Raw genomic sequence first — 17,427 nt, 5'->3', positions numbered from 1 at the left:
CGTTCTGCCCGGATGCTGAAGTCCAGCTCTGAGGACCTTCTAGCGGTTCCCTCACTGCGAGAAGCTAAGCTACAGGGAACCAGGCAGAGGGCCTTCTCAGTAGTGGTGCCCACCCTGTGGAACGCCCTCCCGTCAGATGTCAAGAAGATAAATAACTACCTGGCATTTAGAAGACATCTGAAGGCAGCCCTGTTCAGGGAAGTTTTTAATGTGTGACATTTTAATGTATTTTTAATCTTTGTTAGAAGCCACCCAGAGTGGCTGGGGTAACCCAGCCAGATGGGTGGGGTACAAATAATAAATTATTATTATTATTATTATTATTATTATTATTATTATTCACACTGCCTAGGCTTGCATCCCGGGGAGGTCACTTGGGTGCTGCTGATGCAGCAGTTTGACTTCACCCCTGGAGGTGCACTCCATTGTCCCTCAAGCCAGATGGATGCCAACGACAACAGTTGTTGGGGGCGGCACAGGCAGAGCAGCATTGCTCCCCTGCCTTGTGGACACCACTCACCGCTGCTGTTTCCGGAGAAGGGGAGTTGAAGGGGTGGTGCAGACCTGGCAGCAGAGCCCATCTGATGCTTGTTCCACCATGCCAGGACTGCACCCCACTCCGTTCACCTTGCCTTTCTCAGGAATTGGCAGCAATTCTCTGTGTCCAGAAGGCTGGTGAGCAGCGCCAACCTGCCTCCCCACTTCACTGACCACAACCGCATTGATAAGTCGCGTCATTTGTGTCCTGATTTATAAGATTAAGTATATAATCTTAATGTTGGGGGTTCTGCTCCAGTCTATTTCTCCTTATATGAAGATATAACAATGCCAGTCAACAAGGCCTCCTCTCACAATGCCTGGTCTGTTTTCTCGCCCCATTTGCTCGAAACCTAACAAATATGTTTGCCTCTTTTTCCGTCCAGAGCTTCCATTTTTCTCAATGTTTTGTGATGAATCCATTTCTGTAGTGTCCACAAGTTGCAGGCAATTACCATTTAACAATCTACATATTTAATCCCACTCAAATGGTTGACAGCGTGTGCTTCGTATGTTCCGGCTTTGCTTCTTGGTGGTGCTGGTGGCAGTTACTCACCATGATGGATTTTATTGTCTTTCCCCCAAAAGGCTTTGCAATGAAGAATTTGCTTTACAAAATGAAGAGTGGTTTTAAATGAAAGATCTTAGTGGGAAAGCAGAAGGCAGGAGATATGCACAGGAAGAATACCAATTTGAAAGGTAGATGGCTAGGAACGTCTAGTTAAAGGATTCCAGTGATTCAGATCCCTCTGCCAAAATCCTGCACACTTTTAGCAACCTACAGGTTTTTTAAAGCAGGGTTGCCATATGTCCAAAATTTCCCAGACATATCCAGAATACTGCAGCCTCAAGCAGGGTCTGGAAATTGGCAGAAAACAAACAAAAAAAGCTCAGTAACTTTTCTGCCTGGATCTTCACTTTTTGAAATACGGCAACCTACTCCAAAGTGTTCTGTTTATCATATGCAATATATCTGCACATAGCCTAGTTTAATGGGCAGTCACTGCCCCAAGGTGAGGATGGTGGAGAATCTCTGTATTCAAAAATAATTGCATGGTTTACATCACTGCTGCATAATTTGCGTCCCAGAGAACCAAAGAGGTCTTTTGCATGTTTCAATATACAGTGGTACCTCATTCCGGAGGTCCGTACTTAACCTGAAACTGTTCTTAACCTGAAGCACCACTTTAGCTAATGGGGCCTCCTACTGCTGCCATGCCGGAGCACGATTTCTGTTCTCATCCTGAAGCAAAGTTCTTAACCCGAGGTAATATTTCTGGGTTACCGGAGTCTGTAGCCTGAAGCGTATGTAACCTGAAGCATATGTAACCCGAGGTACCACTGTATATTGGGGCCTGTAGGGTAGCTGTCCCCTGAGTATTTGTTTTTTGGTGGGTCGGGGGGGGGGGAATGTGGATTGTGTGTGGACTCAGGCAGCAACCATGTAAAGAGCATAGTTCCTGCGAGACAATTGGTGGGTTGTATTCCACATGGCATGTGACAAGTGGCACAGCTCTGGTTGTTATGCACAGTTTTGAAGTCTGGGTCAAGTTCTGAGCATTGTTTTCAGTTGTTCATCCTGTGTTGCTATTGCAAACCTTAACCACCAGCTTCTCTCATGCTTGTACAAAGGGCCCATCTCCAGCCCTCCATCCTTTGTAGACTGGGATGCAGAAAAACAGACACACTCCTGGGCTAAGGCGGCAAATTGCTACGGCAAGCAGCAGAACGGTGCCGACCTCTGTGGTGCATTTTGCATCTTAATGTGTTAAATTCACTTATTGACAATAGAGAGGAGGAACAACTGGTGCAGCGCCAGTACAAGCCAGATGGTCACTGCAATTATTAAAATTATGCGGGCTGCAAAATCTCCAGGATAAAAGGAGGAAGGGGGGGAGTGCTATTATGAATTTACAAGCTTGGTAGGAGATCGCATTGCAAACAAATCTGAATTTCTAAAAAGGATATTTGTCGTTTTGAAAGACAGCAGCGGGTTTGATTCTCCAGTATTTATTATTTGCTTTCCCCTCTATCCTTAGGTTCAACTAATCCACTATAACCATGAGTTGTATACAAATGTTACAGAAGCTGCAAAAAGTCCCAATGGCTTGGTGGTAGTTTCTATATTTATGAAAGTAAGTATCATACCATTTCATCTGTGTTGAGTTACATTCTTTTCAGTCAGTTGTAAGAAAATAGGAGCATTGGTGGCTGCTCGTATTTAAAACTTCTTCCAGTGCATTCCCAATACATATCAACACAAAAGTAAGGCCCAGGTGTTTACAGGGTTGCAGCCTAAGTAGATTGCTGGTAGATTGCTTTAATAGCTGGTAGATTGCTTCAGTAGCTTTGTGCACCATACCTTAGGATGAAAAATGATCACTGTGGCTCAGTACTCGGTGTGAAATTCAATTGCAACAGACCATTTCCATTTTTTCAAAAGCATATGGAGATGTTTTAATTCCAAAGATGCTTTTAGAACATCCACTATGGCCCTCTTTCAGGCTGCAGTCCTGTACCCCATTGAACTCAAAGGAACTTACTTCTAAATAGATATTGATAGGGTTGCACTGTTACTGTTACTGCCTCTGTGCTTATCTGATCCTCTTTCCCTCCCATTTTTTAACATATGGTATTACAGTGGATGTTTCTGTGGCCATATTGGTTTGATGCACACTGGATGTCAGTATATGCTAAAAGGGATTTCATATTAAATTCAGAATTACTACTTTGAGTCTTTAAAGCCCCAGTAAATAATCAAAGCTTCACTTGGCAAGGTACATAAACTTGGGGTGAAGGCAGATATAATATTCGAAGAGCATTTATTTGTATGTCTACATGTTTGTGTTCTTTGGTCAGGTCTGAGAAACTCGTCCTGTTCATTTTCATTCTGATTTTTTTAAAAAAAGAAGAAGCCAGAGGTACCTATTGGTTAGCACTCATGACATCACCAACCCACTGCCCAGTCCCCAGTTTTGCAACTTTAAAAAAATATTCTGTAGTAAAGTGGATGAATATATATTTGAATATGTTATGTATATATTCGTCTGAACATATACATTCTGATTTTAAATCCTTTGCATATAACTAAGTCCAACAGGTGGAGGAGAATGATGTCAAACAGATGAGTAACAGGCAAAAAAATTGTGGAAATTATCATAAGGGGCAATTGCAGGCCGCCCTTTAAAAATAAAACCTGAGGATCTTTATATCTCTGCCCATACAATGATTCAACAGTATTTTCCACTTTAAATGCAATATTCTTTGCTGCTTTGCCACCTTCGCTGTAATTTCCTGAAGGACAGTGACCTGGAAACATATTCAGCCACTTTATCTGAAGTAACTTACCAGAATGTATGGCAATGTATGACCACTAACCATTGAGGGCCAACTTACCTACTCCCAATGAACCTGGCTGTTACATTATTTGAGCGTGGATATTTGGCAAGAAGAACCAAGTGTAGGACTCTGAATCACGTCCAAACAGCTGGAGGAGGGTTGGGGAGGCTGTGAGTTGGGGAGGTGTTTAACCCTTCCTCGCCTACTTCTTCCCCCTGAATTGCCCTCCCTCCAGCCATCCCCTCTCCCGAATATGGGTTCTCAGATTTGTGTTTGCTATAGCAAGGGAAACAGTGACTTGGGGAGGGGTTTAGCAGGAAAAGCAGTGGGTGGAGGAGGGTTAAGCAAATCCTCCTCCCTACTGCTTTTTCAGCTGGTTCGCAGCCACTCCGGTTGGCAGATCCGATTGTGCTGCCAAACAGATTGTTCAACCCTCACATTGCAGGCTGCCAATGATTAGGCATGTAGGTTTTTTCCACAAATATTTTTTCTTCTGTAGAATCCCTTTTTCTCTCATCACATTAAATCATCCTGCAGGACCAAGTGATGCTTTGATCTGTTTGTCCTTGGCAAATTGTTTCTTAACTTTTGGAGAGGTTGTTTTTTAAAAAATAAAAATAAAATATTTATGTAGAAAAGCTCTGTATGGCACAACTGGAGCTTCTTCCATAACAACAGAAGACTGACCAATAAAATAGGTCTCTCGGTTGCTCAGTTCCAGTTGTACCCTTCTGCCAGTACCAACAATATGTTTCTAGAAAAGAGAGAGAACCACACTGCTGGGGGGAGGTGGCGGTTGGCAGTGTGAATAGCTGCTGCATGAATTTTGAAGACTTCCTTAGTGGAGAATGTGATTTTTGTACTGAACAATTCCTAGAAGATACCGCTTATTGCTTTTCCCCGTGTCATCCAAACCCAAGTCAAAATGTCAAGTGCTGATTAACTCTTATATAAAATTTGCAGTCAGGCTCCGCTCAACAACTGTGTGGCCTTGAATCATGACCACAACATGAAAATTTAACCAAGCATCAAAATAAATAGAAGCAGAGGCCTGAGGAGAATAAAAGGAGTGGAAGAAACAAAAGAGAAGCAGATTCATAGATCTGGCAAAGAAGAAAGCATGTTTCGTGTCACAGTGTCTCACACAACCTCAAAGACCAGAAATGAGGAAGGCACATATATTAAAGGGTTTGAATATGTTTACTTTTAGTCGAAACCCATCCTGCCAATTTCTTGAACATCTCCTTCCTCTGCAGAAGAAAGACTTCTGTTCTTCTGCCTCATTCACAGGGTGACACAGAATTTCTTTAGAATTATGTTAGGTGCAGAGTTGAGCGCTTCTCCTCAGAAGTTAATTTTCTGCCAATTCCCAAGTTGCACCTTTATTCCACCAATACCCACCATCCAAACAGATGCACTTTTCCAAAATGAGGTGTTTGGTGACCGGTTTTTGACGACAGATTATCTCTCTCACAGGTGTCTGAATCATCAAATCCATTTCTAAACCGTATGCTTAACAGAGACACCATCACCAGAATAACGTATAAAAGTAAGTTTCTTTTTGAAATAAATATATAAAGGGTTCTGGGGGAATCATTCAGTGGGCGCACCTCACATTGTGAGGAATACCTAATCCAAGATTTGGTACTTCCCAAATTGGCTGTGAGCTTATTCAGGTTTTCCTCAGGGGCATTTGGTCGGAGACCATTTTCAAGATAAGTACAGGTATTTTCAGGTGTGGGAGAGAACAGAGATGAATGAAACATTTATTTAATTTATATTTCATAGAATTGTCGAATTGTAGTGTTGGAAGGGATCCCAAGGGTCATCTAGTCCAACCCCCTGCAAGGAAGGAATTTTTATTTCAACATTTATAAACGTCCTTTTCAGCCTAAGCCCTTTAAAGTGGGTAACAAAAATTCAAACCAGAATCAAAAACGGAAGGCACATAATAAAAAATATGTCAAAGGTAACCATGGGGTGTTTAAAAAAAATAAAGGAGTTACCACACAAGATATGAGCAATCTGCTTAGCTGGTGTTAACTTGAGATATAACTTCTAGTTATTCGTGGTTGCTTCAAGCTTTCTCAAAAACATGTCTTTATCATATTAAAGTTTCTGTGAACTTAAATATCAACTGGGTTAATTAAATCTGGACCTAATTATATTTCAACACCACCTAAAAACTGTTAGCAAAGTCAATAAAATAATGCAAATTGAGTCCAGAGAGAAAAGTCTTGATAACACTCTGAGCAAATTGAACAAAAACAGTATATAATTTGAGGAGAAACAAGTAGAGTGGTCTTTCTTAGGTCAGCCTTTGTACATAACAAGTAGACATTCAGCCAAACATACAGAGGAAAACTCCCTCAGCACTACACAGCCAATCAGAGCACATGCCACGTTGGGTAAAGATCATGCTACAATGCCTGATTGCTAAGCACCCTGGGATCATTAAAACTGATGAAGCGTGAGATATGAATAAAATAAAATAAATTTGGGCATTGTGATAAGCTATGCTTAGATGAAACTAGGTGGTAAGGAGGAGAGCCTGCATGGAAAGTAAGACAAGAAGGGAGCCCACAAACCCATCTGCAAAAACTATGGGTCAAGAGCTGTGATGGGTAACATGCGGCCCAGTTAATAGCATTAGAACATCAGCATTAGAATGCTGTTAGAATAGAGTTGTCAAAGACAGTACATAAGAATTACTTCCTGCAGTAACAAGTATTGATTAGAAGCATTTTCAGGACAAAAAAGAAATGCAAAAAAAAACCCCAAGTTATTGAACGTAATTTCACAGATGTCTTGGATGATTGATTATAGTGTCATTGCACGGGGCGGGGAGATCTAATTTTGTTTCATATATTAGAAGGATTTCCGTGCTGCTTTTAAACAGCTGGCTTCTTTAAAAACCCATGCTTAGGAGCTTCTTTTGTGCAGTCAGTGTTCAGCTTCAGTTTGAAGAAAATAAGAAGTGTCATTCACTTAATTTTGGTTAGGCTAAAGAGTGCGGAATTAGGTTCAAGATGAGGAAAAGTTAATGCAATAATTTAAGCTGTGGTTTTCAAAGCATCACAAAAGATGCTCTACCGAAGATGGGTCAGGAACATCCTAAGAGCCAAGTGCCCCTTGGATTTTCAAAGTGGAATTTTTAGATGAGTGCTTCATTCATTTCCTAGTGATTACTAGCAACCACCCCTCTTTCATACAGTGTTATGGGAATTCATGGAAATGACTGTAAGTGTGATAAGAACGATACTGATAGTTCTAAAGAATCATTGCTCTAATATTCCAGCTCTAAAGAATCATTGCTCTAATATTCCAGAAACTGGGGCACTCAAGATTCTGGGTTTAAACTCCACTTCCAGAAGAAACACATTTGTTCTTACAGGAACTAACATCTAAAACTAGTGTTTGAGGGCCTCTTCATCACATATTTAATGTCTTAGGTGCATTCCTACATATAGAAGTATATACATTATTACACAATGGAACTTCCCCTCCCTTTCCTCCTCCCTGATGCGCTATCCAAATAATAATAATAATAATAATAATAATAATAATAATAATAATAATAATTAATAATAATAATAATTCTGCTTTGGAGAATTGAAAGAAACAGAATTGGGGGAAGTGCTGGGGGGAGTGGACAAGTTCCCTTGAGCAAGCAGAAATCCTTGTGAATGGAATGGCTTCATTGGATACAACTCTAAGTGAGAAGTTCACAAATTGTCCTAAAGCAGAATAGAGTTGGGCAAAGAATGCATACTTCCAGTATGTATCAAGCTCAGAGACCAACTGTGTCAGGAGATATACAAGGCTTCTAGAAGACAGGGTACCAAATTACTTTTGAAGATTATGAGCAGATGATGTATGCCTGCAGTAAAGAGGGCTGGTGAAAGCACATTTTTGATGTCCTGATAGCGCATCAAAAAGTCTGTGTCCAGTAAAGCAAACAGAAGCTGTGCATCCAGCATATGTTGCTAGCATTAGAAGCCTACTAGGTCCAGTTCTCTAGCATCCTACCCTCCTTTCACTCAGATTCCTGCTCATAGGAGATCCCCCACCCCCTCCAAGTTGTTTCATTAGTTGGTCAGCTCTAACTGCCTGGATTTTTGCTGGAGTGATGTTTTGTTTTGTTTTTTGTTTTGTTTTGTTTTGTTTTGTTTTGTTTTGTTTTGTTTTGTTGCTGTGGGTATAAAATTCTCAGACTTTTGTGTAGCTGGAATGTACCACTGAGTTACTCGGGACGCAGGTGGCGCTGTGGTCTAAACCACTGAGCCTCTTGCCAATCAGCAGGTTGACGGTTCAAATCCCCGCGACGGGGTGAGCTCTTGTCGCTCTATCCCAGCTCCTGTCAACCTAACGGTTCGAAAGCATACCAGTACAAGTAGATAAATAGGTACTGCTGCAGTGGGAAAGTAAACGCCGTTTCCGTGCACTCTGGTTTCCATTGCACCAGAAGCGGTTTAGTCATGCTGGCTGCATGGCCTGGAAAGCTGTCTGTGGACAAACGCCGGCTCCCTCGGCCTGAAAGCAATATGAGCACCGCAACCCCATAGCCACCTTTGATTAGACTTAACCATCCAGGGGTCCTTTAGCTTTACCTTTTTTTACTGTGTTACTCATTCTTTCCCTCGGGGCCCCACCCAAGACTGACACATGGTTCTCAGACTCACAATGGAATGTGGCCCATTGGTGTAAAAAGGTTCCCAGCCCCTGCCCTGATCCCCCCATTTTGGGGCTTTCAAAAGCCAGCACCAGTGAATTTAAACTCAACATGACACACACTGCACAACTGCAGCTTGATCTATGAAACTGACCCACACAGTGATGAACAGTTTCCTTCTTTTGCATATGAATCTCCCAAGAAGATGGGCACATTTTGTCTCCTTCTCGGTTTCCCACCCTTGGCAGATGTAGTCCTTGTGATAGGACATCTTCTCCTTATGCCTACATAGCCCTCCTACATCAAGCTTATGTTTCAAAGCAGGTTGGGTGCCCTTGGGAGGAGTCCTCTTCGCCATGAGCTTCATCAAGTTTTGTCTCCTCTGCCTGTTTCAAGTGCAGGCTGGAAATGTCCTACTAAACTCAAAAAAGGACTTGGGGCCTCATAAAGCTAATCTTAAAATGAGAGGTGAACAGCCCCAGAAAGAACTATAGCTCTCCTAACCCCCACACACTGCCACACTATTATCCGTCATGAATGAAGCAACGGAAATGAGGGTATCTTCGCTGCTGCTGCTACTGCTGCTAAGGGAAAGGGGACGATCTGTTTGGGTGGTGGTGACAGGATGGTGGGATGTGGCAATCATGGATTGGCTTGGATTTTTACCCAGATTCTCTGTCTCCTGGAGAATACTCTCAGGCATTCCAAGGGCAGTCTCAGATAGCTTGGTCCTCTCTCAGATCAGAAGAACTTCTTACTCCCTTGTGCTCATCATCTGTGTCAAAACTCTACATTTCTGCACCTTTTACAGGCATTCTAATTTTGGGGCTCCTGTTTTTGAAAGACAGAACCCAGAATTCCATCAGTTTTAAATCTTTGTTTAACACCTGCATTGCAACAACCCTTGGAAGCCACACCATTGATTTCTGGATTAAAAGATACAAAGCACGGTTATTTTGCACTTAAATACCTGTGGAGTTATTGGCAGACCAAAAAGTACTGACTACCTATTACGCTACAGGAAGTAAATTGATCTGACGGTGGTTCGAGAGAGTGCCAGGAAATAAATAGTGGATGATTTAGGCTTGGATTATACTTGTTGTCTTTATGGGTGCATGCAACATCAAGAATGGCATAAGAGCTCGCAGAACTCCTGCAACTCCTTGACCAATTAAGATTTTTGTGCCAAGTCCATTCATTATCGACATGGCAAAGCTAACAGTACAATTATATTGTGATGGAAGATTATACCGATGGTTTTTGACCAGTTATCATGTGGCCATCTGTTAGTTGGCCACTCTTTTCTGTGTGGCAAGTGGCATAGCACTAATCTATGTTGGGCATTCTGTCAAATGTTCAAAACTTGGATAACTGGTTTCAGCCAGCAAACTAAGGCAAAAGTAACATGGTAATTGGACTTCCTGTGCAGTTTGCTGCAGTCTGGTTGTCGAACTTAATCTGTTCCAGGAGTCCGTTTGACACCCGGAACCGTTCAAAAACCAAAGTGCGGCTTCTGATTGGCTGCAGGAGCTTCCTGCACCCAATCGGAAGCTGTGTTGGACGTTTGGCTTCCAAAAAAGGTTGCAAACTGGAACACTCACTTCCAGGGTTGTGGTGTTTGAGAGCCGGTTTGTTCAGGAGCCAAGCCGTTCAGGCACCAAGGTACCGCTGTAATGTTTCTTTCAAGACCCGAGTGTAAATGTCTTTAGTAGACAACCGAACAAGACCACCATCATGCAACAAATCTGTTTGCTTTAAATATTTATATGCCCTCCTGTAACCGTAAAATTTCTAAATGCAGCTTTTAACAAAAAATGTAAACTATATACAAAAAATATAGCATTAAAACCATAGGCCAGGTAAAATTATTTTAAAGCAAGAATAGATTAATAGATTAAATATAAAGGCACCAAAATGACATGAAAGTTAGCACTGGACAAACCTCTCTGGGGAGAACATTCCAAAGCTAGGATGTTTCGACTGTAAAGACTCTTTTCTCACTAGTACTTTTTATTGGCAGCGGTAGTATTAAATTTATATACCTCTCAGTTGGTAAAGCATGAGGGTATTAATCTCAGGTTCATGGGTTCGAGCCCCACATTGGACAAACTACAGTGGTACCTTGGGTTAAGTACTTAATTCGTTCCGGAGGTCCATTCTTAACCTGAAACTGTTCTTAACCTGAAGCACCACTTTAGCTAATGGGGCCTCCTGCCGCCGCTGCGCCGCCGCTGCACGATTTCTGTTCTCATCCTGAAGCAAATTTCTTAACCCGAGGTAATATTTCTGGGTTAGCAGAGTCTGTAACCTGAAGCGTATGTAACCTGAAGCGTATGTAACCCGAGGTACCACTGTATTCCTGCATTGCAGGGGGCTGGAATAGTTGACCATAGAGGTCTCTTCCAACTCTACAATTCAGTGATTCTGTGTTTCGTGGCTTCTAAGACCAAAAACTGGAGACCAAGAACAAAATCGAGAATAAGTTTTCATTGCAGTGGAGAAGAGGTCATCAGATGTCTTACGTGCAGGTTTAATTCACTTTAAAAGGGTCTCAGGCTAAGCCCCCCTTGTGAAAGATGTTGCTCAGCTGCTGCCATTGGGCACAAACAACGCTAGGCTAGATGGACAGACTCTGCACAAGGCAGATTGATGCGTTTTAGGGGCAACATCTCCAGTATTAAAATTTAACAGAGGTTTCATTCCCTCTCATTTTGAGGCTGTGCCTTTCATTTAATGACTCTACCGCGTTGTTTACAGGTGTTTATTTATAATAAAGCGTGGGCATATGGCAGAGCAGATGGACCAAAGTTGTCACAATAAAACTCTCTGTGTGTGTGTGTGTGTGTGTGTGTGTGTGTGTGTGTGTGTGTGTTTCAGTGTCCCTGGTTTTTCATTCCGCCAGCAGAAACTACCTCCTTTTTTCACCCAAGCAGTCTCGCTGAAAAAATAATAGGGTGATAACTAGGAGAACTTGGCCTTTAGAATTTGAAATGCCTCATTTCGACTGAACTCTTTGATGTTGTGCATCACACTCCGTGCTTTATAAATAATGAATAGGTGAGAAGAGAGAGAGAGAGAGAGAAAGCAGGGTGAGTCAGAAACCAGTCACTGGCTTGAAAAACAAACAAACCAAAATCACCCTGAGCCGCACGTAGCTATTGCAAAATGATGGTTTCCTTTCCAATCTTCATTGCAAATAGGGCTGAGGTCATCTCTGGTTGTTACCTTATTTTTCGCTCTATAAGACACACTAGTGGGGACACGGGTGGCGCTGTGGGTAAAACCTCAGTGCCTAGGACTTGCTGATTGTATGGTCGGAGGTTCGAATCACCGTGGCAGGGTGAGCTCCCGTCGTTCGGTCTCAGCTCCTGCCCACCTAGCAGTTTGAAAGCCCCCCTAAGTGCAAGTAGATAAATAGGTACCGCTTTATAGCGGGAAGGTAAACGGTGTTTCCATGTGCGGCACTGGTGCTGGCTCACCAGATGCAGCTTCGTCACACTAGCCACGTGACCCGGAAGTGTCTACGGACGGCGCCGGCTCCCGGCCTCTTAAGTGAGATGGGCGCACAACCCTAGAGTCGGTCACGACTGACCCGTACGGGCAGGGGTACCTTTTACCTTTTTACCTTTTAAGACGCACCAGACCACAAGACGCACCTAGTTTTGGGAGGAGGAAAACAAGAAAAAAAATATTCTGAATCTCAGAAGCCAGAACAGCAAGAGGGATCGCTGCGCAATGAAAGCAGCATTCTCTCTTGCTGTTCTGGCTTCTGGGATAGCTGCGCAGCCTGCATTTGCTCCATAAGGCGCACACACATTTCTCCTTACTTTTGGGGAGGGAAAAAGTGAGTCTTATAGAGCAAAAAATACGGTATATTGTGACCGTCTTCCAGTCCAGTAACACTACTGGAGTGACTTTGTGCTTTTCAGCTGGCATGGGAGGGAAACCGCATTGCTGGGGGTTCTCTGCAATGAAGACAGAGCATGTGAACAAAATGAAATGAAGCCCATGAAGTGGGAGAAGAGATGGGGGGAGCAAAAGAGGCACCCACAATAACTGCGGTTCTCCCGAAACCTTGCCAAATATCTCGCATCTGGCAGGGATGCCTTAACTTGTCTTCCCCACTCATTCCACCACTGCAGTTCAGGCTCACCATGCATGCGTGGGCATGGATGCCTCCTCATGAGTTCCATCTTTGGGAAGCTAAACTTGCGAGACGAAAGCAGCCTCACGTCCCGAGCCCTTCGCTTGAGTCAGGGTAATAATGTGGGTCACGGAAGCAGAGTGATGAGGTTCATGGAAATAGCAGCTGCAGTAAGTAGGAAACAAGACTCAGAGTCAGGGCTTCCTCTTCCCTTGGGATCACAAAACAGGGTGGATTTGATTTAAATCAAATCAATTTAAATCACGATTTAAATCACTAGTCAGTAAGACTTGATTTAAATCATATATTTTTTTACAGAAAGACTCATTCTTGCTGGTGTAATCTTAATATTTACAACCAGATCAAGGTTTCATTTTTGGAATAATAAATTTTCAGAGTAGTTTTTAAAGTTATATCAAAAATTACTGATTTGGTTACACTATTAGAAATACATAGACAGATAATTATGAAATTATTGTGAGGTTTAATAAGTTAACTCTTTATATTTGGACAACTTCTCTGTTGTACTCTGTTGGAAGGAGAAAAATAATCATTTCCTTAATAACAATTTAAACAATTTATTTAACTAAAACAATAACGTTATAGCATATGTATCCATGTTTGTTAACTGATGTGGTTAAATGATTTTTTTTTTAAAAAAACCCACTTTAGACTGAGTTTTAGCACACATGAAAAACTTAAAACAAATCCTTATGGATAGGTTTGATCTTCTTGCAGTCCATGGGACTCTCTAGAGTCTCCTCCAGCACCATAATTCATAATTTGAATTTTGAGAGTTACAGGAATCTATATGTGCTTTTTCCTACTGCCACATTGTTGTACTGGAATCCTAAATGCCGTACATTTTTAGGATACAAGCATGAGTGTTGTTAAAGGGGGACCCAGGGGAGCCCGAATCCCAGGTCTCTTTATTGAGCTGCACCCCAGATCATATGCCCCTTTCCTTCTCTGTTTCATGCTTTATGTTTTCACCTAGATGCTCTGCTGGTGAGATTCTAGCCCTCCATCATCTTAATTGCATATTAGCATATGCAAATCTGTATCAAGGGCCTGTGCCCTTGCCCTTTCATTATGTTGCAATGCCCTTGGATATAGGAATGTTAGATAAATTCAGGAAGTGTTGATTAAGTGTTGCTTGCCCAACGTGGCTATTTCTGCTGTGCATGGAGAGGTCTTGGCCAGTGGTTTTAACATGCATTTGCTCAAACCAGGGCCAGCCCACACATGAGGCAAGGTGAGGCAACTGGCTCAGGCGGCAAGATTTGCAGGGGCAGCAGGGAATGCATTGCCCGCTGCTACTGCCACTGCTCCTTGGAGGCTGGATCTGCCATCTCCTCAGCAGCCACCCCCCCATGCCCTCTCTGCAGTAGCCTCTTGGCAAATAGGAGGTCTCCTCTCACCCTTTTCCCCAATGTAGATCTATACCTCCCCACCCCTTGTTCCTGATAAGGGCTCCATTTTGTGGTTCGGCTCATGGTCCAAAATGTCTTGGTCTGGCCCTGGCTCGAACATTAATATCCAAAAAAGTTTCTACTGTTAGTTTCCAAAAGCAGAGGGCAGGGAAGGACCCACACGTACTCCTGTTCAAAACACACCTTTTTGTTTGTTTGTTATACTAGTCTTAAGCGTCATTGCGGAAGTGGAATGCTATTAATGCTCAACAAAAGGACCAGCAGCAGATTTTGAGACCTTGGGCTTTTTACGTGATCCGTTGATTGCACGTTCATTGCATATTGTGGCTTTCATACCCCATCTCAAGGTCGCACTTATGCTGCAGGGACAACACATTTGTCTGAAGTGCCCTATTTTGTACTGTGAAAAGGTGGTACTCCAGTATCATACACTGTTGGGATTTTTTGTTTGGGTTCAAATTGGGGATAAACTCTCTGAGTCATTGTGTGAACTTCCTTTGCATAATTCTCTTTCAAATTCTACAGCCGCTGTGTACTTTCTTTCTACTTCGCTGAATGCCATGTGCTTTTTCCCCCTAAATGGGAAATGGACTTTTTTATTATTTTTTTTAAAAAGTAAGACAGAGAGAGAGAGAGAGAGAGAGAGAGAGAGAGAGAGAGAGAGAGAGAGAGAGAGAGAGAGAGAGAGAGAGGCTGGCTTTCTCTGCCATCAACAATGGTTGGGATCCAAAGAACCATCTGTACTTCACATCCCAAGTGCCTTTGGCCACATGGGCAAATGCTTTTGAAATGGAAGGAGTGCTGTTCAGAGAGAAACATACGCCTAATGCAGCTCTTTCCATGACCTCTGGCTTCTGTCAATGAAACAAAAAGCCAGGGGAGGGGGTATCATGCAAAACCTGAAATATGCTTTTTGTCAGGCTGTGGCCGGTGGAGCACAAATGCCAATGTGTTTTAGGAGAGCTTCATTTGTATCCAGGGCTGTCTTTAGCAGATGCGGCGCCGGGGTGCAAATATCTGCCCAGCGCCCCCAAATTACCATGGCTATTGGGGGGGGTGAAGCTCCGCACTGCCAGCCATGGGGGAGCACAACTCTCCCCCATACTGCTGCAATCCCTGCAGAGGCTTGGGAAGGAAGCTGCATATAGTTAGTGGGAAGCAGCTTCCATCCAAACCTCTGCAGGGATCGCTCTCCTCCCACGGAGGCTTGGGAGGCAAGTTGCACACACGCCAGCCATATGGATGACAGGGCGCAGCTGGTGGGCGTGCAGGGAAAGGGGAGGCCGCTGGCAAAGCCGTGCAGCTCCCCCACTTGCTGGGGCGCCCCTAAGAGGCTGGCGCCCTGGCACAACGAACCTCTAAGCCCTATGGGAAAGACGGCTCTGTTTCTATCCAGTAGACCAACTCAGGTCTGATCTCTGCCACTAATTCCGTGGACAAAACTCTCTTAACCTCAGACCCCCCCCCCATCTGCAAAATTAGAAGACCAACCTGGCAGGGTTGCTGTGAGGGAGACCAAAAAAAATGCCGCGGTTGTTTATTAACCACTTTGCTGTACAAGCACAGACAGCATGACAGGTGCCGATCTGCTCAGGAGGCTTTTAAAGGCTCGGACTCTTTCTAATTATAAGCTGAGCACATAGCATGCGTGCCCTGAAATCTTCTACAAAGGGACGGCTCATTAATTAGCAAAGAAGGAAGGATGCGATGAAGAAGCAGCAAAGTGGGAAGCCCAGCCGTTTGCTTAAAAGCATATTTCCTCATTGGCTCGAGCATTTGGAGTGAGCTCTCAGTGCCTTCCACACTCCCACTGCGCACACTAAAGGGCATTAGGCTTCGCTGAGCAGCTTTATTATCATACGTTAACCTTAACAAGGTAGAACAATCTTTTTCTGCAGTGCAAGGGTAATTAAATCTAAACACTCTTGGCCTTTCCAGGATATGTTGAACAGAAAAAATAATAATTGTTAATCAAACCCCTTCTCTCTCTCTCTCCCCCCCCCCTCTCTCTCCTCTCCCGAACCAAAAGGGGGGGGAGGGGTCAGCATTTTCATTGTGCATGCTGCTCGATAAAATGCAGTTTTACTAAATTTAAAGTCGCGTTCTGGCTCAAGTGCTGGGTGCCCCCCTGTGTGCACTCAAAGCTATGGAAGCCACAGTAATGAGGAAGAGTTGCTCGCGCTTGAAGTTGCATGGCTGTTCTGCAGTACTCAGAGATGGAGCTTTCATCTAAGAAGTTCCCAGTTCAAATCTCACCTCTGCCAGCACCTCAGTAGGTGGGCTTAGACAAGCGACTGCCTTGCAGCCTCGCCATCCCTCATCTGCAGGGGGGCGGGGAGAGCAATAACTCCAACTGACCATCTAATGCTGCTGAGATGAGATGATGTAGAGATGAAGGCAGTGGACCTCAAAATCCGCCACTGGAATCAGTAGTAGCTACTGTAATGGGGCAGAAACCCAGAGCCCCCACCCAGTTACTGCTGGACTGCTTGCCATCACCAGGCTGGTACTTACTGATGTGGAGCATCCACAAAACAAAACATAAAACACAAAATAAATCTGCAAACACCCTGCAGCTGCAGCGAGCCGAAATTCCTATAGACGCAAGGATGCTTTTTTTGTTTATCACGGTTGGCAAACGATTTTGGGTGTGCGGGTGTTTTGCTGAGAGTTGTGGAACTGCCCCATGTTTGCCGCTCGGTTGTTAGATATTTGCATCTTGGTTTTCCTCCCAGGAACTCAGGGTGTGTTAATTGTCTTCCCCTTCCAGCCATTAGCTTCTCAACAGCTTTGTGAAGCAGGTTAAGAATGAGAACTTGCACTTCTGACACCAAAGTTGTGAAACAGCACATATTTAGAATATCTTTGCTTGTTATTTGACAGGGGAAACTTTTTTTGGGGGGGAGGTATTTTGCTGTAAATATCAAGACAATGAAATGTTGTGGTTGAAGCAAGGGGGCTGCTATGAAGGACATTATTTATTGGCATCTTGCTTTTCCACTCAGAAGAGCCAGGTTGTGTAGATTATCCCCAAACCCACGTTGTATTTGCAATAGGCCACATCCTATTTCTGTAACTGTAGCTTGTTTTTCAACTATTGCTAATAATTAATTTTGTGTTGTTGTATCCTGACCTTGCAGTGTAGGGCAGTCCAAATCAAAATAAGCTTTATTGTACTAGCCAAAACCCATGACAAAACCATCCACTGTCAGGAAAAGAAATATCTTTATAACTGTATATTAAAAAGCAGAGCCGGTGCCTGAACCATCAAAGTAATAAAACGCAGGTGCATGTGTAGATTG

The 17,427-nt window shown here is 43.4% G+C and overlaps 1 protein-coding gene across 3 annotated transcripts in view; it reads left to right on the top strand.

The window, feature by feature from the left end:
* CA10 (carbonic anhydrase 10) overlaps window positions 1-17,427 on the top strand; it is a 325,456-nt gene that overhangs the window by 298,901 nt on the left and 9,128 nt on the right. For all 3 annotated transcript variants that reach the window (XM_081898906.1, XM_081898907.1, XM_081898908.1), the window contains exons 6-7: window positions 2,577-2,672; window positions 5,353-5,425. In XM_081898906.1, the coding sequence (XP_081755032.1) occupies window positions 2,577-2,672; window positions 5,353-5,425 (169 nt within the window). The remainder of the gene's footprint in view (window positions 1-2,576; window positions 2,673-5,352; window positions 5,426-17,427) is intronic.

The sequence above is a fragment of the Podarcis melisellensis genome (assembly GCF_964234715.1).
Source record: "Podarcis melisellensis genome assembly, chromosome: 2".
Classification (NCBI taxonomy): Eukaryota; Metazoa; Chordata; class Lepidosauria; order Squamata; family Lacertidae; genus Podarcis; species Podarcis melisellensis.
Note: the sequence above shows the minus strand (reverse complement) of the source record. Positions and strands in the feature narration are given on the sequence as shown.